This window comes from Cygnus atratus, chromosome 9 (genome assembly GCF_013377495.2).
Source record: "Cygnus atratus isolate AKBS03 ecotype Queensland, Australia chromosome 9, CAtr_DNAZoo_HiC_assembly, whole genome shotgun sequence".
Classification (NCBI taxonomy): Eukaryota; Metazoa; Chordata; class Aves; order Anseriformes; family Anatidae; genus Cygnus; species Cygnus atratus.
Window position 1 is genome coordinate 9,197,939 of NC_066370.1, and position 18,990 is coordinate 9,216,928.

The window sequence follows — 18,990 nt, forward strand, 5'->3', positions numbered from 1 at the left end:
AGGCTTTCTATTTTAAAATGACTCATCAGTGACAGAAGTTGTACCTCGTAATCCTGTACTGACATATTGTAGGTGTTCCAAATAATTGAATAATGCAGCAGCTCAGAGGATAAAGGTTACTAAAACAATTCTTGAAAAAGACATGGATCTTTCTACCTGTTTACTCCGGAAGTCAGCAATTAAAAGACGTCTTTAAGGCCAACTTTCAGTTGAGACTGAAGGCTAAATCTGGAGGCACCACCCACACATGAACTGCATTGAACTGCAGCTTCGGATAGGGCAGGTAGACCTAAATTCATACAGACAGCCAGGCCTCGATTTCCAGAGCCAGCCTCAGGTCTCCTCTTTGGTCTGCAGTACCATAACAGCAGCCAGTGCCCATCAGGGCATCCAGAGCCCACATGTGTGCCTGCTGCTGAACTGTGGTTTTGCTCTTTTGCCTTCTTGTAGATTCAAATTAATTCTTGTTAACTGGATCTGTAGGGAGCAGATCGGTTTGGCTATTTTTTAAATGGTAAAATCTTTGTTATTTAAGGCCACAGCTGGAACTTTTGATCTCCCATCCTTTTTCAGTCTTGGAAGTGTTTTTACCAGACGTTCCTTAGACCAGCTAAAGGTAAAAGTTGGGTAACTAGTTTAGTTCTGGACAGCGTTTTAGCAGTCACCTATTATTTTCTGTGTTTTAAGTCTCTTGGAAGTTCCCCAATGCCCATACAAGGAATCATCTTTATTAAAACAACAAGCGTTTTATATTTCCATACTTGTTTCCATGTTGATACAAGGGCTCAACATAAATCTTTTTTTTTCTCATAGCCTTCTTCAATTTCCTCAGTACTTAACTAAAGCTAGTTTCTAGAACAAGAAAAAAAAAGAATCTAGAAATAAGAAACTGAGCAAGCTTCACTGCCTTGTACCCGTTGTTTACGGGGCAGGAACACCCCGCCTCCCCCCTCACACCGTCCCCCCCGCCCTAACATGGCACCCGCTCCCCCCCCCCGAAGTCCCGCGAGAGCGGCCCCGCCGGGGCGCTAGGGGAAGGGGGCGGGCGCCGCTGGCGCACGCGCAGTCCCGGCCGCCGGCCGTTCGGAGGGGAGGCGCCATCTTGGGCCGGGCGAGCCGGGCGGCGGAGGTGCAGGTCGGTGAGCGGCGCCCCGGGGGCTGCGCCCCGCCGCCAGCCCCGAGGGCCGAGGCGGGAGCCCGCCATGGAGAGCGAGTACTACGGCGGGGAGCAGTCAGGTAGCGGCGCCGGGCCCCGGGAGGGCGGGCAGGCGGGCACGGCGGGGCCTCAGCGGCCGCGGGGAGCGCCCGGGCCCTGCCCCGCCCCGCGCCCTGCCCCGGGCCGCCTCCGCTCGGCGCCCATCAGCGGCCGCGGCCGGGCTGGGACGGGACGGGGCTGGGGCCGGAGCCGGCCCGTGGGGCGTTCTCGGGACCCCGAGGGCATGTGGAGCCGCTGCGGCCGTGCTGTGAGGGCTCTGCGGGGTCCTCTCGTTCTGGGGCTCCGCGGGGCGCTTGGTTCTGCTCCCGGCCGTCCTTCCTAGGGGCTCACCGCCGGCCCGCCGCGCTGCTGGGAGTTAAACGGCTTCCCGGTCATCCATCGCGGCTGTCAGGGTGCTTCTGAGCGCTGCGAGACGTCACCGAGTTTCACTTATTTATTTATTTATTTCCATTTGGAGTAGATGATGGTGGAGCTACTCCGGTACAAGACGAGAGAGATTCAGGATCTGATGTTGAAGATGAAGGAAATGAGCAGCATTCTGGATCTGAGAATGGAAGTGTAGGGCACCACTCAGAGGTACCGTGGGAACTTTGTCTACATAAGGATTGCTCTCTCATAAGCTGATATTCAATTTAAAGACATATCACTCTTTTAACTGAGACTTTTACATCTATTGAGTTGTTCTTAAGTGTTCTGTCTGGCAAAACTTTACTTCCCAAAAGGGTTGTGTCACATAATCTCCTAACAGAGAAGTAGGGTAGTATCTTTTTATTTCAGTCCTAAATCGTTATAATAGCCTTCCCCGTTTTGTACTAAAAAAAAAAAGTGTAATATTGCTGTATTTGATTGCAAAAAGATAAATTTTTGGGGCTTGAAACTGTAAGCAACGGATTTTGAGGAATTTGGAACTTTAAATTCTGCAAGGCAATGTAAAACCATGCATTATGGAGCATATGTTTCATTACCAAAGAATAAATGCTTTCTATCTTTAATCTTTCTTTTTGGATATGAGAGTTACCGCTGAAGACTATTTTGTCCTATATTTTTTACTGTGTCATTCACAAAGGAGTAGGTCTCTATGTGGAAAGCCAGGTTCCTAAATGCCATTTGTCTTTCCTCTGACAAAAGCTTGTTGCTTTGAGAATCCTACCCTATGAAAAGGGTGGTGGTGTTTGATCTGGGGTTGTGTTTGGAGGGGAGACACTTAACTTGTGGTTTGATTACTGTATTTGGAAAGAGATTCTGATAAAAAAAATGAAGGTTCTGCGTCTAGGACAATTCTGGGGTTAACGGTAATTTTAAGGAATTTTTTGTCTTGAGATAGAATTATATCAGGTCTTTGTAGGGCCTTTTAGGAAGGAATAATTTTGGCTTTGAAATCCTGTCTTCTGTCAGCAAAGTTCTGTTACGGAAAGCTTTGTGATGCTCTTCAAAATTGAAATCAAAGACATTATACTCTGTTTTGCGAGTTCTGTTGCATGTTGTATAAAAATCAGGATTGACTCTGAATGGGTTTTCAGTGGTTATCCACTGTAAAATTCGCTTAAAATGCGTGATACAATCTAACATAGAATCATAAAGGTTGAAAAATAGCTCCAAGATCATCTGGTCTAACCATCACCTCTGTCGTGGTATAACTTGCAATCCTTTTTTTTTTTTTTTTTTTATTTTACTGAATTTGTAGTTTCATCAGAGTTAGAAAGTAAATGAATGTGTTTTTAAAGAGTATAAAAGGGAAGTTCTTCACACTTAGTTGAATTTGAGTGTAAAGCAGACTTGGATTTTTTTAAGCTGTTGGTACTTATTTACAGTGGAAGAAATTGAGTTGTTGTCAGGCAGCATTTGCTGTTGTCATAATCAGGATTTCAGTGGGGGAAAACGTATGGTTTTGTGTGTGACAGAAATAACTGTCTTTGGTAAGGATTAAGTTCTGTTTTAGTGGAAGGAAATTCTGGTGAGAGCATGGAGAGTCATGTTGCTGCTACTGATGTTAAGCTTTTTCTTCAGTGTTTGAAAACTTGGTCAGTTGTTCTTACTCTTCTGTACTCCTGTGGTTTTTTAAATTTTGCTTACTGTGGTCAAGTAATTGGAAATCTGGCCTAAAGAACAGAGTCAGCTATTATTTACATCTTTGCCATGACTTTTTCCAATTTAAATAATCAAAAATACTAGGACCTGTTATCATTGCTTACAGATCCTCTTCAGGTACCTCCACTATTGTAAGGGCTTTGTTCTGCGATGGCTGTTGAATCTTTCTCTGTAGATAAAATAATACAGAAAGTACATTTAAAAAACACATACAAAAAAAGAAGGATTTTTAAGATTTTAACCAAATCGAATCAAGTGCTAAGGCTTGAAGGTTCACGTTCACTATCAGACACAAAGTTTTAAGTACTTTCTTTTGTTATGAACTTTTAGATTCCTAGTAAATTGATGTTTTCTGTACATCAAATTCAAAGTGCAACGCAACTGATAATGTGGAGCTGCTGCCTGTGAAAGGAGAGTAGCTTTCAGTAACTTATCATTTATCTTAAATTTTCTCATCCTCTTATTTCCTTCATCTTTAGGAATATGTGGGAGGAATGACACTCAAAGGTAATAATACCTTTGAGACAGCCCAATCAGTTAAGTCTATTTAATTACTATTTCGTCTCTAATTTAGAACACAAATGTAAAGAACTGAAGTTTTAAACTTTCCAACTTTTTTTTCAGGTTCTTAACTTTAAAGAAAAGGGGAATCCTGAGGAATTACTTATGTAGGTCTCAGGTATGTGGGTTTTTCTTTTCCACAATTCTTTTCTGGCTTTCCTTCCCCCAGTCCCACTTTATCTATAAATGTTCTCCTTGATGTCCTTACTGATTCTGTTTCAGACAAATAGAATTAGATAACACATAGTTTTAGTACAGTAATGAATATTAAATCACATTTACAGTGTTTGTACGAGTCAGGCTCATACGGAAATCTTTAATGGCTTAGATCTTACACTGTAACCAAGTTGCTGCTGTCTTCTTGATTTAAGTTATGGTTTGACTGTGACTGTTAAGAAACACACAAATATCTTACATTTCTGAAAACAGAAGCTTCCTGATCTGCTTGTGAAGGTTATGTATACCTTAGTTTAACACATGTCATTCATAAGATTGTAGTGGATGGGTCAATTCTGTTAACTTATTAAACTACCACAATAGTACATCTTAAAAGTGGCTGCATGTTGATCCAATAAACTACTTGCTGACTGAAGCTTTTATATGGAAGGATAACACTGTAAATTTGATTTTTATGTATTCCTTACTTTATACTGTACTAAAGCCTCATGTTATAGAATTCTTTCAGTTAAAAAAATTAAGGACATCTCAATTAAGAAGTTTATAGATAAAGAGGAGGAAGAAAAGAAAGCAAAGGAATTAGAGAAAAATGTGGTAGCAATTACCTGAGACCTACTTGTTTTTGAGGATGTCTAAACTTCTAATTAAGTAATTGGAAAAATAAAAATAGAAAACTCCAAAATTATGTAATTGATTTCTTTGAACACACCTTTTTAGAGACAAATTAGTTTAAAAGAAAAGCGGGGAGGGGAGGTAGGGGAGAGTCGCAGGCGGACTGTCCTGCAGAGTTTAGTCATCTCATTGTGAAGTTGCACTTACTTACATGAAATACATTCCAAAACGTTCACAGAAGCATTAATTTATTCAGAAAACCTTGCACCAACAAATGGCTGTGGACAGGGCCTGTTTGTTCTGCCTAGGTTCTGAGCGAGTCAGGTGTGTCTCTGCTCCGCTTCAGAAGCTGCTCAGTTGCGTTGATGTAGTGCTGAGTCCGAGGTAGCACGTGTCGTCCCACTACAGGGCTGGCTGTCTTGGCTCGTCCACCTGTGTGCTTTTGGGTTAGCTCGGGTTGTGCTTTACAGGTTCAGGACTAGAGTAGATGGTATCTGTCTGTCCAGCCTGGGCAGGGACACCTCTGTTACCTGCTTTTTCCTGAGTTCTCTCCTAAGTGGTTCTACTGTAGGTGATGGTATCGCAGTGGAGTTGAGAAGCTGTAATTACCATCGTGATTCTGTGGTGCAAAACACCATATGGTCATGGTGTGAGCTAATTAGGATGCGTGGATGCTTCCCCTCCCCAAATAGCTTCCTTCTGAAGAGTGACTGTCAGTTTGCATAACAGGTTAGAGGTTCAGTATGTTGTAAAGTACTTTAGTAATACTGCTATATAATTGGAATGATTTCTTACCAAGTATTTTGCATAGGAAGTTCTTTGTAGTTTAGCAATATATTCTGAATAGGTGCATACGTAACCTGCAGCTATGCTTTCAGCCTTGGAAATGTTGAGTGGCTAAGAATCGTTATAGATTCAAGTTGTTTTTTTAATTCTGTTTACTTTTTTACTGAATACTTTCTAGTCTGGTAGATAGTAAACCTAATCGTTTAAACAGAAATATTTCTATTGATTTCTTTGGTGTTGTTTAGCAAAATCCTTTATCGCTGCTGACATAGTTATCAGTACCTACTCAGCATCAGCCATCTGAAATCAGGAAAAATCAGATAAAACCACCAAACATTAAATGGCACAGAAATAAGGGTTGAAGAACTTGTATTTTAATAAATATTAATAAAAAATTAAGTGTAGACCTCTGCATTTCTTCACCACTCAGTGATACAATCTGTAACGCTGTAAAATCTGCATTTCCTCTTCCCTTTGCAGCTGTAGCTTTTTTTTTCCTTCTTCGCTAATACTGTAAGAGAAAATACATCACAAATGCATGCCCTTAGTTTGTTGTTGGGAGATATTGGGTAGGAGAGGGCAGTCATTAATATTTTGATGAAGAGCACAAAATAAAATCCTATGAGAAACAGGGAGCAGTTTGGGTGTATGGTGTTCCTCAGTTGTGCGCCCTCAATTCTGTAACTTCTTCCTATTTAATTCTTTAAAATTCCAATTTCAGATTTCTAACTGAACTGTGTTTCCTCTCTGTAAGGAGAAATGAGAAATACCGAATGGTGCCACCAGCATGGTTCAGAAGGCTGACATCAGTGTAGGGTCATGTACAAGCAGGAGACAGAAAAGTACTCGAGTTATCACAGCTGCTGTTCTATAGCTAGCGTTAGGTAACATGGAAGCAGTGAAGTGGTATTTGAAGTGTGTTTTAAAATTATGTAGTCCTGATTTTGTTCCAGTGTGTGGTAACTTTCTGTTAGTAACATTGCAGTTATTTAGAAGTTGTCACTTTGTCAAGTACTAGCCAAGGGAATAAATGCATAAGATCCAGAATCTTAAAAAGTGATGTTATTTATCAGTTAATATAATTCTGGAAGTAGTAATTCCTAAAAGCTATTATTTGTATTATTTAAAAATTCCTTCTTATTCATATGTAATAAAGATTAATAATATTGCTTGTCATACCTGTAGGATAGATACACCTGAATTGTTGTGTGTGGCTCTGAACGTGGGGGTGGAATGACCATAGAAAATAAAAAGAGAAAGTCTGTCCTTTCAAGGAGAAGAGATTGCTAACAAAAGAGATTTGGAAGCTCTAGGACATGTAGGTCTTAAAGTATCTCCTAGGACAATAAACACTCAGTTTGCAAAGGTGCTAGTGAAAGGAGTCCACAGCTGAGAAGACAGAATCACCCCTGAAAAAAGCTTCTCTGAGAAGTATTTAGGAAAGAGGTTCTTCTCAGTGTTCTTTTCAGTTGAAAATGGGATTATTGTGACAGTGACTGCTGTAGGCATGCTGAATTAAGGCATGAGAGTTCAAGAGAGTCCAATTTTGTTTTCTTAGGCAAATGCATTTTTTTTCCAAATGGAATTTAGATCTTCTGGGAAAGATAAAACTGCATTCTGTCGTCGATAAGGATAGAGACAGGTGGCTTGTTGAAGATTTTTCCATAAATGGAATGTTTGGCTCTGTTGTTACTGTGTAGAAGACAAAGGATTGTGTTTCACTAGTTTTCAGAAGGTTGGTGTGTTTATACACACAGGTTATCTCGGGTATCCGTGTAGGCATGGGAGCTGTGAACTTAAGGGAGAGAACTGTTGAACCTGTTCTTAGGTTTTTACCCACTGAAACACAAAGCTTCTTAATAATACTCTTAAGGCTCTGAGTAAAACTTTACTCCTGTTTTTCATAGGCCTTTGGTCTTGGCGTATTGTTAAGTAAGGAGAGGGTGCAAGTTCTCTTGAGCTTCACTCTGAAAGTAATGCATGCAATTTCAGTAAAATGTATTTGTACGAAAATGTCTATTTGAGATCTTCAGAAATGACCAGTGTGGGAGGTTGTTTACTTGCCTTATTTTGTGGGATTTGGACTAAAGCATTTTGAAGGCCCAACTTTTTAAAATGAAGTAATTAAGTATTTACACTTGAAGGACTGGACCCTTCTTGGGCCTCTTCACTTCAGATGTTTTTTTTTTTTTTTTGATTCTGTTTCTAAAATAGGGTTGAGTAGCAGGATGGATGGCGTTCTGTTGATCTCTTAATATTTTTCTTGATCTGTAGTATATGATAGCGAGTCCTTTGACTCAAATTGTCTAATTTCTGTATACATTTCATATATATAAAAAAAAAAAAAGTATTTCAGTCTGCAGTACCTTGGGCAATCACATGGGAGGAAGGAACAGCAAAAACTCAAAACGCTTCTTGTTTTCTTTTTTTAATCTTTTTTTTATATAGATTTTTGCTTACTTGCCTAAAATTACTTTTCTTTTTTCAGAATGAACACAGTGATGGAGAAGACGATGGGCAAACGGGAGAGCCTCATATGACAGACTCTGAAAATGAAGATGTACCGAGGCAAAAAGACAGTGACTCAGATAATGAGGAGCCTCCAAATCACAATGTAAGTGATTCAGACAATGAAGCAGATCGTAGAGGGAAAGACAGTGACTCTGATGCTGAGGACCGTCCAAATCAGCATTTAAGTGACTCTGAAAATGAAGATGCCTTAAATCATCAAGCGAGTGACTCTGAAAATGGAGAACCTCACAGGGATCACAGTAGTGATTTTGAAAACGAGGAAACACAGAAGCAGCCGGCCAGCGACTCGGAGAGCGAGGAGGTCCGCAAGCAGCCGGCCAGCGACTCGGAGAGTGAGTCTGCTTCCAGACACAAACAAGAAATAGAGTCTGATGACAGTGATGGGGAGGACAGGAAGGAGGAGGTGCAGAATGACTCTCATCATTCAGATAATGAACATGCGAGGGAAGGATTTCAGGGCTCTGACAGCGAAGAGGAAGGTCCTAAGAGACGAAAAATCTCAGACAGCGATGAAGATGAGAAAGAGGAGGAGAAGACTGTGAAGAGGAAAACAGCTATCCTGTCTGACAGTGAGGATGACACTGAGAAAGCACGTAAGCAACTTTAGGACGAAAATAAAAATGTGATGTGACAAGTAGTACCGTTATAGTTAATTCCTTATTTTTAATCTAAGATAAATATGAAACCACAAAGTGGTTTTGCTTTTAAAGTACAACTGCTTTTGGAGAAGGTATTGTTCTAACTGCATTTCTATGTGAATATGTATCTAATGTTTTGGAGTAATAGGTAGGTTTAACGTAAGTAAAAAAAAAAAAAAATATATAGTCTGCAATAACATTGCTTTACACTGGCATCTGTTTTCATGTTGAGTATTTCCATTGTACTTCTTTACTTTGTTTTTTCTCTAGTTGTTTTTTCTCTATATTTTCTAAGATATACTAGGGGTGAGAGTAAGTTCTGAAATTACAAGTTTGTATGGATGGTGTACTGTATGTAGTTGGTTACCGACTGATTAAAACAGATTTTAGAATGGACATGATTTTTTAAAATGGCAATTGTGTTTGGGCAGGCAGTAATGCTTCTTTCTGTTGGCAGCTGCAAAAAAAGTACGAATCCTTTCCGATGTTGAAGAATCAGATAGTGATGCTGCCTCAGAGAAATCTGATAAAAGGAAGAAAAATATGGTATCAGATAGTGAAGAAGAGGAAGAAAGAAAAGAGAATGCTGGGAAAAAAAAAGAAGAGAAAGATCTCTTTGGCAGTGACAGTGAATCTGGAAATGAACAAGAGTAAGTACTTCTGAGAATATGAATTCCTTCAGGGCTGCAGGTGGTGATGCTGGTCATGGATGGGGAAATGGAGGAAAACCAACCAGAGGATGAATGTCTGCTTTTATTGGTAGTGCGAAGAGGAAGGGCATTGTGGCAGAATGGAAGGTGGATCTCCACTCAGCCATGTTAGAAATTTCTCAGGAAATGCAGTTCTCACTGCTGCAGTATAAATAGATAAGTGTTACTATTACCTTCACAGGAACCTGATTGCAGATATATTTGGAGAATCTGGTGATGAGGAAGAAGAGGAATTTACCGTAAGTGCTATTGGGGTTGTTTCTTATTCAGTTGCCAGATCGAATCTTCACGGGAAGCTATTCCCAGAATGTCTGTTGGGGTTTGCGTTCATGTTTTGGGATGGAAGACTTTTATCTGCTGGACTCATTGAGATAGACTGAGTTAAATAACCTTCACAACTCTACTACTGGGAGAGCCATTGGTGTGACAGTCATAGGTGAAAGTAGGAATCCTTTGTTCCTCTTTCAGGTAAATCTGAAGAGGATTTAGAGGAAGCATTTAGAGTGTAAGAGTCAAGCACCTGCGTAGATGCTTGGTCTTAATCCTTACACTGACTTGCACTGCCTTTACCATCAGGGCTTTAACCAGGAAGACTTGGAAGAAGAGAAGGGTGATGCAGAGATGAAGGAGACAGCAGACGAGTCAGACTCTGATGATAACATCAAACGAGGGAAGCAGTAAGTCGATATGTTACGTACTCCTTTGTTAATAGCAAATGCAATATTTGAGCAAAAAGGTTCATCCAAAACCTGGGTAGACTTCATGAAAGGCAGGGAAGGGGCTGTGTGTCTACAGAAAGCATGTTTTTATAGACCATGAATTTCTCTGCTTGTACAGTTCAGTCACTTGGCAATCCATAGCAGATTGCCTATGCTGCTGCTCCTGCTCCAGAGAAGAGTATTTTGTAGGTCATATCAAAACCTGAATGAAACAAACATCTAATCAAACAAACATCTAACCCTGCTCCTAGCATCGGGCCATGCAAAGGAGCACTGGAGTCACAGTTTTGTTTCTCTGCCGGTGTAGGGGATAAGGTGTGGCAAGGCTTGACCCCAGCTTCTCCTCTTTCCTTCTTGTCTGATCCAGTAGAGTTAGAGGAATGTATTGCAGGTACAGGAAAGCTAAATCTTTGTCAGCTTCAGTGACAACTTTAGCACATTTTCAACCCTGAATGTGTGCATCTCCTTAGGTGTTTCAGTAAGGTCTTTTACAGACTTCTGAGGGCATCTCAGAGCTGCTGAAGCTCTTTGCTAGTTTCCCAGTTAGCATATTGAGGAGATCTAATTATCGTACAGGGGCATTGAGACACAATGCTTGTAGAGTTCTTGGAGATTTTTGGAAAGGTTGTTAGAGAAGTACAAAATATTTTCTACGAAGATGGTGAGATCAACCCTCTTCTGACCATCAGCAAACTTTCTTCTTGCATTTCAGTATGGACTTCATGTCAGATTTTGACATGATGCTGCAACGAAAGAAGAGTATGAGTGGCAAGCGTAGACGAAACCGTGATGGTGGAACTTTTATTAGTGATGCAGATGATGTGGTCAGTGCTATGATTGTGAAGATGAATGAAGCTGCAGAGGTGAGTTTTCTAGGTTCCAAAGACAACAATTTCCCCTGTGCAGTCAGTAAAATAGAGGTATCTGGTACTCGGAATTAGTAATCTGTATGCTACTGAAAGCTTCCAGTATCCAAACAGCTGTTTAATGTCATTTTGCTAGTCTGAATTACTGATTTGTTTTAAAGATGATATTTAGTTAACTTGGTAAACTGATCAGCTGAGATCAACTGCCCTATAAAAAGGGATGAATACATGTTATATAAAATGTACATATATCAAATACTGAGATAGGGACTATGGTTTGATTTCACTCTGCAATTAGTAGTATATACAGTACCTAATTGTTTGTTCCTGAGAAGAAACCTTTTCTGAAGGGCTTGAATGACAATAACGTGGTAGATGATCGTAGAAAAATAGAATTATCCCTTGGCAGACTCTTTCAAGGAGTTGTGTTTAATTACCAGGGTCTTGCCTTTTGTTATTGCTGTACTATTGTTGGAGTAGCAGTCAATTTAACAGCATGGTGAAACTCTTTAAAAGCAATTGGGGGGCAATTTTAGAAAGAGGAATCTTTCTTAATGTGTTTGGGGAAGAAGGGCAGAGTAAGATAGTGATCTGGGAGACAACTGTGGTTTTCTTGGTTGTCAACAAGATGGTGGTCAAATGTTTTAAATGAAGCAATGAAGTTTGGAATACTGGAGAGAGGAAAAGCTGAGCTCCAGTGCTGTGGTATCTTTAGTTGTTTAGCATGTGCCTATAAAGCTATTCTGGAGCAGAAGGGCATTAAAAGAATCTCCTCTCTCACAATTAAAAAAAAACATTGTGTAGAAAGAGCCTTCAGTGAGTTAAGCACCTGGAAAGGTGCAAACACAGCAGGAGACAAATCTGTTGATTGTAGTGGGTCTCTGATATTTAATCCCACATTTTGAATAGATAGTGAGATAATGGACTTGGGTGATAATCACATCATTTTGAAACTGAGACGGCTGGCTTTTCTTCTAGCACTTCATGCACGTTTGCATGCTTTAATGTTAATTCCACCATGCATCCCTCTAAACCATCAGGTTTTACAGTTACGTTCTTAGGTGAAGTGAATGCACGTATTTTCACTTGTTACTGTTATGGTTAGTTAGTTATTGTAGTTTGGGTGAGATTTGCTATGAGCATTTCTAGGATAGCTACACATAGCTAGCATGGAGGACCCTGCAGAATTCCAGTTTATTGCAATAAACGTAAATCATGAAGTAGAAACAGAAGTCATTCTTTCCAGGAGGATGTTGATTAGTTTCTCTTCAAAAAAAGAAATCCCCACCTTATTGTATAAAATGTATTTTGGAACTGTAGGAAGATAGAGCCAGGTTGTAAAGTTAGTGTGGTCCTGCTAAAGGTGAATTCTCCAGTAACTTACTACTGACCTTCTTCCTGTAAATACTGCAGGGGATGAGAGTTGCTGATTTCTTCTTTTGATTGACTTGCAATTCTTCAACTCTCTACAGGAGGATCGACAGCTGAATACACAAAAGAAACCCGCACTAAAGAAATTAACTTTGCTACCGACTGTAGTTATGCATCTTAAAAAGTGAGTCATTCTTCCGGATGATTATCATCTTTGGGAATATTGGGAACTTGGTAGATTTCATAGGGTGACATTACAGTTGCATTGAGTATGCAGTGAAATGCTTTTCTTAATACCAGGTAAATGCTGGAGCTAGGTGACCTCAAAAAAATGAAAATGATCCCTAATTTTACCTGTTAAATTAACAAACTCAAATGTACTGTTGTGTTTCAAGGACCATCACATCTTAAGATCTAGATGTATTACTATATGACATCGTGGCTTATCTATACGTTAAACTTTCTAGGCAAGACCTCAAAGAAACTTTCATCGATAGTGGTGTAATGTCTGCCATCAAAGAATGGCTTTCTCCTCTTCCAGACCGAAGTCTGCCAGCACTGAAGATAAGAGAGGAGCTTCTGAAAATCCTGCAAGAGGTTTGAAACTGACTTCTAACTGTATTTGATTGGTAGCTTCAGGTTTTTATGGTCATGCTTTACGGAGATGTGTGGTTATAACTATTGATGATGCTACTGATGATGCATGCAGTGAAATGCAGGAGGAAGCAAACAGCAAGTTACATACGTTTGGTTTAAACTTCACATCACTTTTAATGAGTATTCCTTATGTTGTAGATATGCCATCTATCTGAGCAAAATTTGGCTAGGGAATTTCAGACACGTAATTGTTACAAAATTTTTGCTTGTGTTCACAATAAAGCAAATAGCTCTGCTGGCAGTAGGCCAGGAGATGTTTGTCTCACGTGAACCATGCGTGTGAAGTTCCCTATCCTCTATCAGGGAGGTGCCTGCTATGGCTTTTCTAGATTCTTGATGAATCTAAATGGCTTAGTGACTTACCTTCCCTCGTTCTCTGTGGCTGATATATTGTGATTGTTCACTTTAAGTAGCCTTTGCTGCGTTTGTAAAAATTAGCGTGGCATAGTCTTGATAGAAAAGCAGAAGTTAAATTTCTCTTGTAGCACGACTGCTTGGCTCTATTGACTGAAGCTTTAGAAATTTGTTGTTGCATAAGAATTTGCATAAATTCTGACTGATTTAGGTTATACTTGAATACGTGGCTTTTGCCATGTAAACTCTTATCCTTGTAAGATGAATGCTTAGAAGATTTTTTATGTTTGGGTGTTCGATACTTGAACCTTTAACTGATTCCTAATGGAAAAGTGCAAAAACATTTTTTTTTCCAAGATTATTGTGAAGGTAGGTTTTGGTTTTTGCAAAGTTCAATGACACCATTAAAGTTCAGACATCATTTCTTGCTTTTTTTTTTCTGACTTTTCCTTTGTCTTATAGCTGCCCAGCGTGAGCCAAGAGACCCTGAAGCACAGTGGCATTGGAAGAGCTGTGATGTACCTTTACAAACACCCCAAAGAATCGAGACCTAACAAAGATATGGCAGGGAAGCTAATCAGTATGTAAACGTTTTGTCTTCCTTCAGTTAGATTTCACTGGTAATTTAATTTCTGCATCAGTCTTTCTGTTGCATGTTGTTACTGTCTGTACTAGAACTAACTCTGCAATGTAGGAATCTCATTAAACTGTGATAGCTTTGTTTGCAGAGCTCTTACTGAACATTGTTACATTAATGTCTGCATGCAGTTTTTCCTGTTATGCTCTAAAACTAGATAATAGCTTTTATGTTGCCCAAATTCTCTCTTGGCTAGTTGTCCAGACCTCATCTACCTGTTACCAAAGGAGGAAGGTGCTCCATTTATTCCTTGGAGGAGAGGTCTTAAATGACCATCTAAAAATTTACTACTTAAACAGCTGTAGTCATGTGTAGTGTATTCCATCCTGAATGACAGCAAACTAATTACAAAATTGTTCTGTTCTTCAGGAAGTATTTTTTGTATTTCTAAAACAACACTTACTGTGGCATGCAGGAGTTTCTGACGCTTAAATATTTCTAGAGCTAAGAGAGATTCCAAAAAAGCAAGCAATAGCAAGAGACTTTATGGATGAAAGCTGTTTGTTACTGTCCGCAAGGTTGGATTTCCCTGAAATATTAAGAGTTTAAAAATCATCTGTTTGGTTGAAGGGAAGTATAAGTGAACACGGAAAGCTGTGTTTAGTTATCAGAATGGTTTAGAGATAAACTTGATATGCTCAGTGCTTATTAACCTATTTATTTACTAGATGAATGGTCTCGACCCATCTTTGGCCTTACCTCAAACTACAAAGGCATGACAAGAGAAGAGAGGGAACAGAGAGATTTGGAACAGATGCCTCAGCGAAGAAGATTGAGCAGGTAGGAATACCAGAGAGAAACATCAAATTTTCTTTCTTTCTAAGACTCCCAACAAGAAAAGGTGTGTGTAAGTAACAAGGGAAATAAAAGAATAATGATTTCTGATCTCTTTCTTCTTTTACCGCACTTGTCTTTTAAAGTTGCTATCTTTCTCTGTGTGTGGATGCCTATAAAATCTTATTTTTCTTGCAGCTCCGGTGGTCAGACTCCCCGCAGGGATCTGGAGAAAGTATTAACGGGAGAGGAAAAGTAGGTTGGATTTTTTTTATATTACTCTTTTGACTAGAAAAAAGTATTTTAATAGTGCTAAAAATGTGCAGTTTGAGTTTTTTAAAATCAGTGGTTGTGCCCTGTTTCCAGAGGTAGAACACTATCTGTAGTGCTCTTTCTGTGTGAGATTTCTGTGTCTAAAAGCAACATTTCTCTTCTGCAGGGCTCTTAGACCTGGAGACCCCGGTTTCTGTGCCCGTGCGAGGGTACCAATGCCTTCCAACAAGGACTATGTGGTCAGGCCGAAGTGGAATGTGGAGATGGAGTCCTCCAGGGTAAGTGCTGCAGTGCAGGGAATAGCGTAGCCTCTTTTAGTGACTCTGTACCTCGGCTGTCTAGGAATAAGCCTGGGAATCTGTCGCCTTATTGCTGTAGTTACTGTACAATACAACAGTTCTTTTTATGTGCCTCTTCTAATTTGAGTAGACAACAAGTTCTGCTATCAAACGGGCTGTGTTAAGCCCATAAAATTCTTCCACTCAGGTATCATTGCTTCTCTTGCCAGGAAGAGATTTTTCATGCTATCTGTTCTAGAGCTTTTCTTGAGGGGTAAGAATCTGATTATAGGCCTCCTAATTTTAGAACATTTTAAAATAAAGCAGCAGTTTAATTAGTATGTCACCAATATTTTTATCTTTCTTCCATTTTTTTGTATCATGTTCGTTCTTAAGATGATTTTCCAGTTTGTGAAAACTTCAAAGTTTTAGCAAGCTTCAGTAGAGGCCTTTGCCTTGTTTTATTTGGTTCTTCTATCTACCTTGTATGACTTTAATCTAAAGGTTGGAGTACGTGGTAGAACACATGTAAGTGGAAGAAGTAATAATTATTGTGATTTTTCTGCTGTTATCTTTCCTTCTTTGCATTAATCGAGATATTATTTCTAGCCCGGGACTATTAAGAGAGGTATTAGTCGCTTGGAAAAACACAAGAGACGGTTTGCTGAACAGAAACGACTCAGCAAAGTGCATCGGGCCATCAAGTTCAGCATTGAAGGCAACAGGATGCCCCTGTAGCCATGACACTGCCTTCCCAAAGTTTGAGAGGTATCCCTCAAGGGAGGTGTGAACAGTGCATGTGTTTCAGCTGTTGGCAGTTTGCACATACAGGAAAGGAGTGTGTACACCCTAACTTAAACTTGGAAAACTCTCCTTGTACTGTCTGAAGTCTGTACCAAACCTAAATGGTAACTTGTGCAGGAAAACGTACGTTGTAGCACATAACATCTGCTATGATACCTGCCTCTGTGGCTTCAGGGTGTCCAAATGACAGGTATTAAGTGAAAATACCTGTGCTCAGAAATAGCTTTGCACCTGTAGTTTTGGGTGCTCAACACCAAGATGAGCAAGACTGAGCATTGTGAAACCTGTTCTCATGTAGGTTCTCCAGGTTTGCCTGACCTGACACAGGAATTCTTAGCTCTTAATGTAGGACTTCGTGGCACTGTGTACTAACACCTGTGCCTGTTTTACTGGTACAAAACAAGGTACTTTTCATGCCTACTTTTCCGAGGTCACTGACTGATGTGAGAGTTAGGGGGTGGTTGACAGCAGGAGGAGAACAGGGCAGAATTCCCTGATGTGAATGGGGACTGGAGGGAGATCAGTCATTGACGTACATCAGCATGAGAATCGTTTGGGCAGTATCTTGTCTTGTTTCAGTTCTGTGAGCAGAGGTGTCACAAACTAACAGTGACAGAAGGCTAGCTTCATAATTATTTCTGTAAAAAAAAAAAAATCTTTTGGAAATCAGTGAAATCCTAGATACAACTTCAGTGGATAGTTTTATGAATAAAGTTCATTTTAAATGAGGGTCAGGAACCCCACCTCAGAGATGGGATCAAGAGGTTCAACTGTTCATAGATGGTTTTGTCAGGTATTAAGTAGTATATTCTGGATATCATTTTTTCCCAAACTTAAAAGGCGTGAAGTTGCCATCACTGTTTCTGTTGTCTAGTTGAGGGAAAATCTTTTCTAGAAAGAAAAGGGATCAGAAGGTCCTTGTTGCTCTTCAGTGGCGTTTCTCTACAGAATTACTGTATTTGTGTAAAAAAAAAAAAAAAAAAAAAAAAAGGCTTGCTGTGTCATCTCAGTTTCTCAGCTGCAGTTAAAATACAGAGATGAAATGGAGCAACTTTCTGACAATGTGTATGGTCAGCTTTTCTCAGGCATTTCTTTTGCTTCCAACCTTACCTCCTTCTTTTCCAATAATTTCTTGCTTTTTAAGTACTAATCAGTGACTTTTAAAATAAATTGCAGTTTGGAATTGATATGTCAACTCAACCCACTTCAGTTACTGTGTAGCCATATCTAAAATCTTTCACCCACAGGAAGCTTGTATGTAGTGAAGTATGTTTCTGTCGTTAAACTCCAGCTGATACGGATATGAAACTATTCCAAACTGTATATTCAGCCAGTGTGTGAACAACTAACATGGTTATTAATCCTCATAATGGGAAAGCTTTCCCCTGTGATGTGTGTGTGACCACTTCTGTATATGTGATGCCTATATTGGGGGGATTATTTATCCGCTGGGGGGGTGGCTGAGGGGAGAATGTGTGCACCCCCTCCTCACACCTCCTGGCCCCCACACCAGTGACCTCATCAGATCCTTCTTGCAGGTCCAGCCTTGCATGCATCGCTTTCTTTAACCTTTGGGACATCTGCTGTTTTTTTTCGGTGATAATTATTAGTTTTATTTTTTAAGTTCCAGGGGACCTCTAAGAAAGGGGTGAGTCGACTGGACAAACAGATGCGGAAATTCACAGATATCAGGAAAAAAAGCAGATCGGCCCATGCAGTGAAAATCAGCATTGAGGGCAATAAGATGCCATTGTGACCCTTCACAGAATACCCCGTGATCTCTGCTGTAAGACAATACACCCATAGACTCTTGGGAGACCTTTGAATTTTTTAACAACCTGTTTTTTTTTTTTTAGTGAATCTTTAAATTGTTGATTCAGGTTCTGGTATAAGATGATGTCCAAGGACTGTGAATTTGGGGACTTCTTTCTCCTGATTGTATTTAAACTTGCTCTATTGTGTCCTTTGTACAGATCACATATTTGTTGTATTGCAATACTTTAGACAATAAAACATCTTCTGTTTTTTTTTGGGGGGGCTGTCTATTAATTGCTCAAGACAGTGTACGCATGGAGTCCTGAGAAGACAGTGGATATCTGAAATTTCCCCCCAAAAAAGTGTACTTGACATGTGGAAAGGCTGATAATCATGAATTTTGTTTACCATTTTGCATTTCTTATTTGTTCAGTGATTTTTAATATAAGTCAGTGTATCTGTCTTTTGAGAGATGCATATTGGAATTGATAACAGAAATACTGATCATCTTCCGCTTGAAGGATTCCATTTTTCATGAATGCATGATGCAAAGTTCAAGAGAAGACCAGAAGGCTGACTGCAAAAAAATCCAGCTGCCTCCGGTTAAAATGGTTGGCGTAAGTAAGACAACAATATTCTACTTGTATTGATCCTTTGTGCTAACAGCAAAGCCTTCAACAGTGACTGCTACTGGAGAGCAACTGACTGCAGCTGGAGGGCTTTTCTGTGAGGCACCAGAGCATGGAGTATGTGTACAGTAAGCCATACTTTGGAGTCAAGGGTGTTGAGACCGCTGGGGAGGACTGTCAGATTGCTGGGCACTTCTCAGAGTGCTCAGCTCAGGACTCTGCCTGCGTGGAGCCTTGACTGCTGGTTTTGATGCTGCCGTGACTTCATTTAGTACAGTTGAAAGAGATTTACCTTTTTTTGTCCTGCTGTAATGTTTGGGTGGAACAAACATGTTGTTTGTAGCCTACTAAGGACTTTGCAAAAGGCTTATTTTATCAGTGGTAAGGAGAAGGCTCCTGTCTCTGCATTAGGTAGATAATGCTGCTATTTGTCCCTGATGCTGCAGAGCAAAACTGTGTACCTCTGCTCTGTACCATTGCCTCTGAAAGTCTTTTTGTCTGCTGAGCTTGCCTACAAGAAAAGGATGACTTCCTGCGTGGAGAACTGGCAGCT

General features: G+C 40.1%; 1 protein-coding gene across 7 annotated transcripts; it reads left to right on the forward strand.

Annotated features, from left to right (window-relative positions):
• The first annotated feature begins 1,064 nt into the window (after window positions 1–1,064).
• Window positions 1,065–18,081, forward strand: IWS1 (interacts with SUPT6H, CTD assembly factor 1). 7 transcript variants are annotated; one of them, XM_035544555.2, is made up of 15 exons: window positions 1,065–1,236; window positions 1,677–1,792; window positions 7,929–8,565; window positions 9,068–9,260; window positions 9,502–9,559; window positions 9,897–9,997; window positions 10,752–10,902; window positions 12,378–12,460; window positions 12,744–12,873; window positions 13,750–13,867; window positions 14,593–14,704; window positions 14,897–14,953; window positions 15,138–15,249; window positions 15,859–16,017; window positions 17,678–17,818. In XM_035544555.2, exons 1-14 carry the CDS (start codon window positions 1,203–1,205, stop codon window positions 15,985–15,987), a joined length of 2,031 nt encoding a protein of 676 aa, XP_035400448.1. In that variant the 5' UTR covers window positions 1,065–1,202; the 3' UTR covers window positions 15,988–16,017; window positions 17,678–17,818. The 7 variants fall into 7 exon arrangements, with proteins under 7 accessions (XP_035400448.1, XP_035400447.1, XP_035400449.1 ...); XM_035544558.2 differs by lacking the exons at window positions 1,065–1,236; window positions 15,859–16,017 and adding exons at window positions 3,784–3,840; window positions 3,929–3,983 and having other exon boundaries at window positions 17,678–18,081; XM_050712480.1 differs by lacking the exons at window positions 1,065–1,236; window positions 15,859–16,017 and adding exons at window positions 3,784–3,837; window positions 3,925–3,983 and having other exon boundaries at window positions 17,678–18,081.
• Window positions 18,082–18,990: the final 909 nt, after the last annotated feature.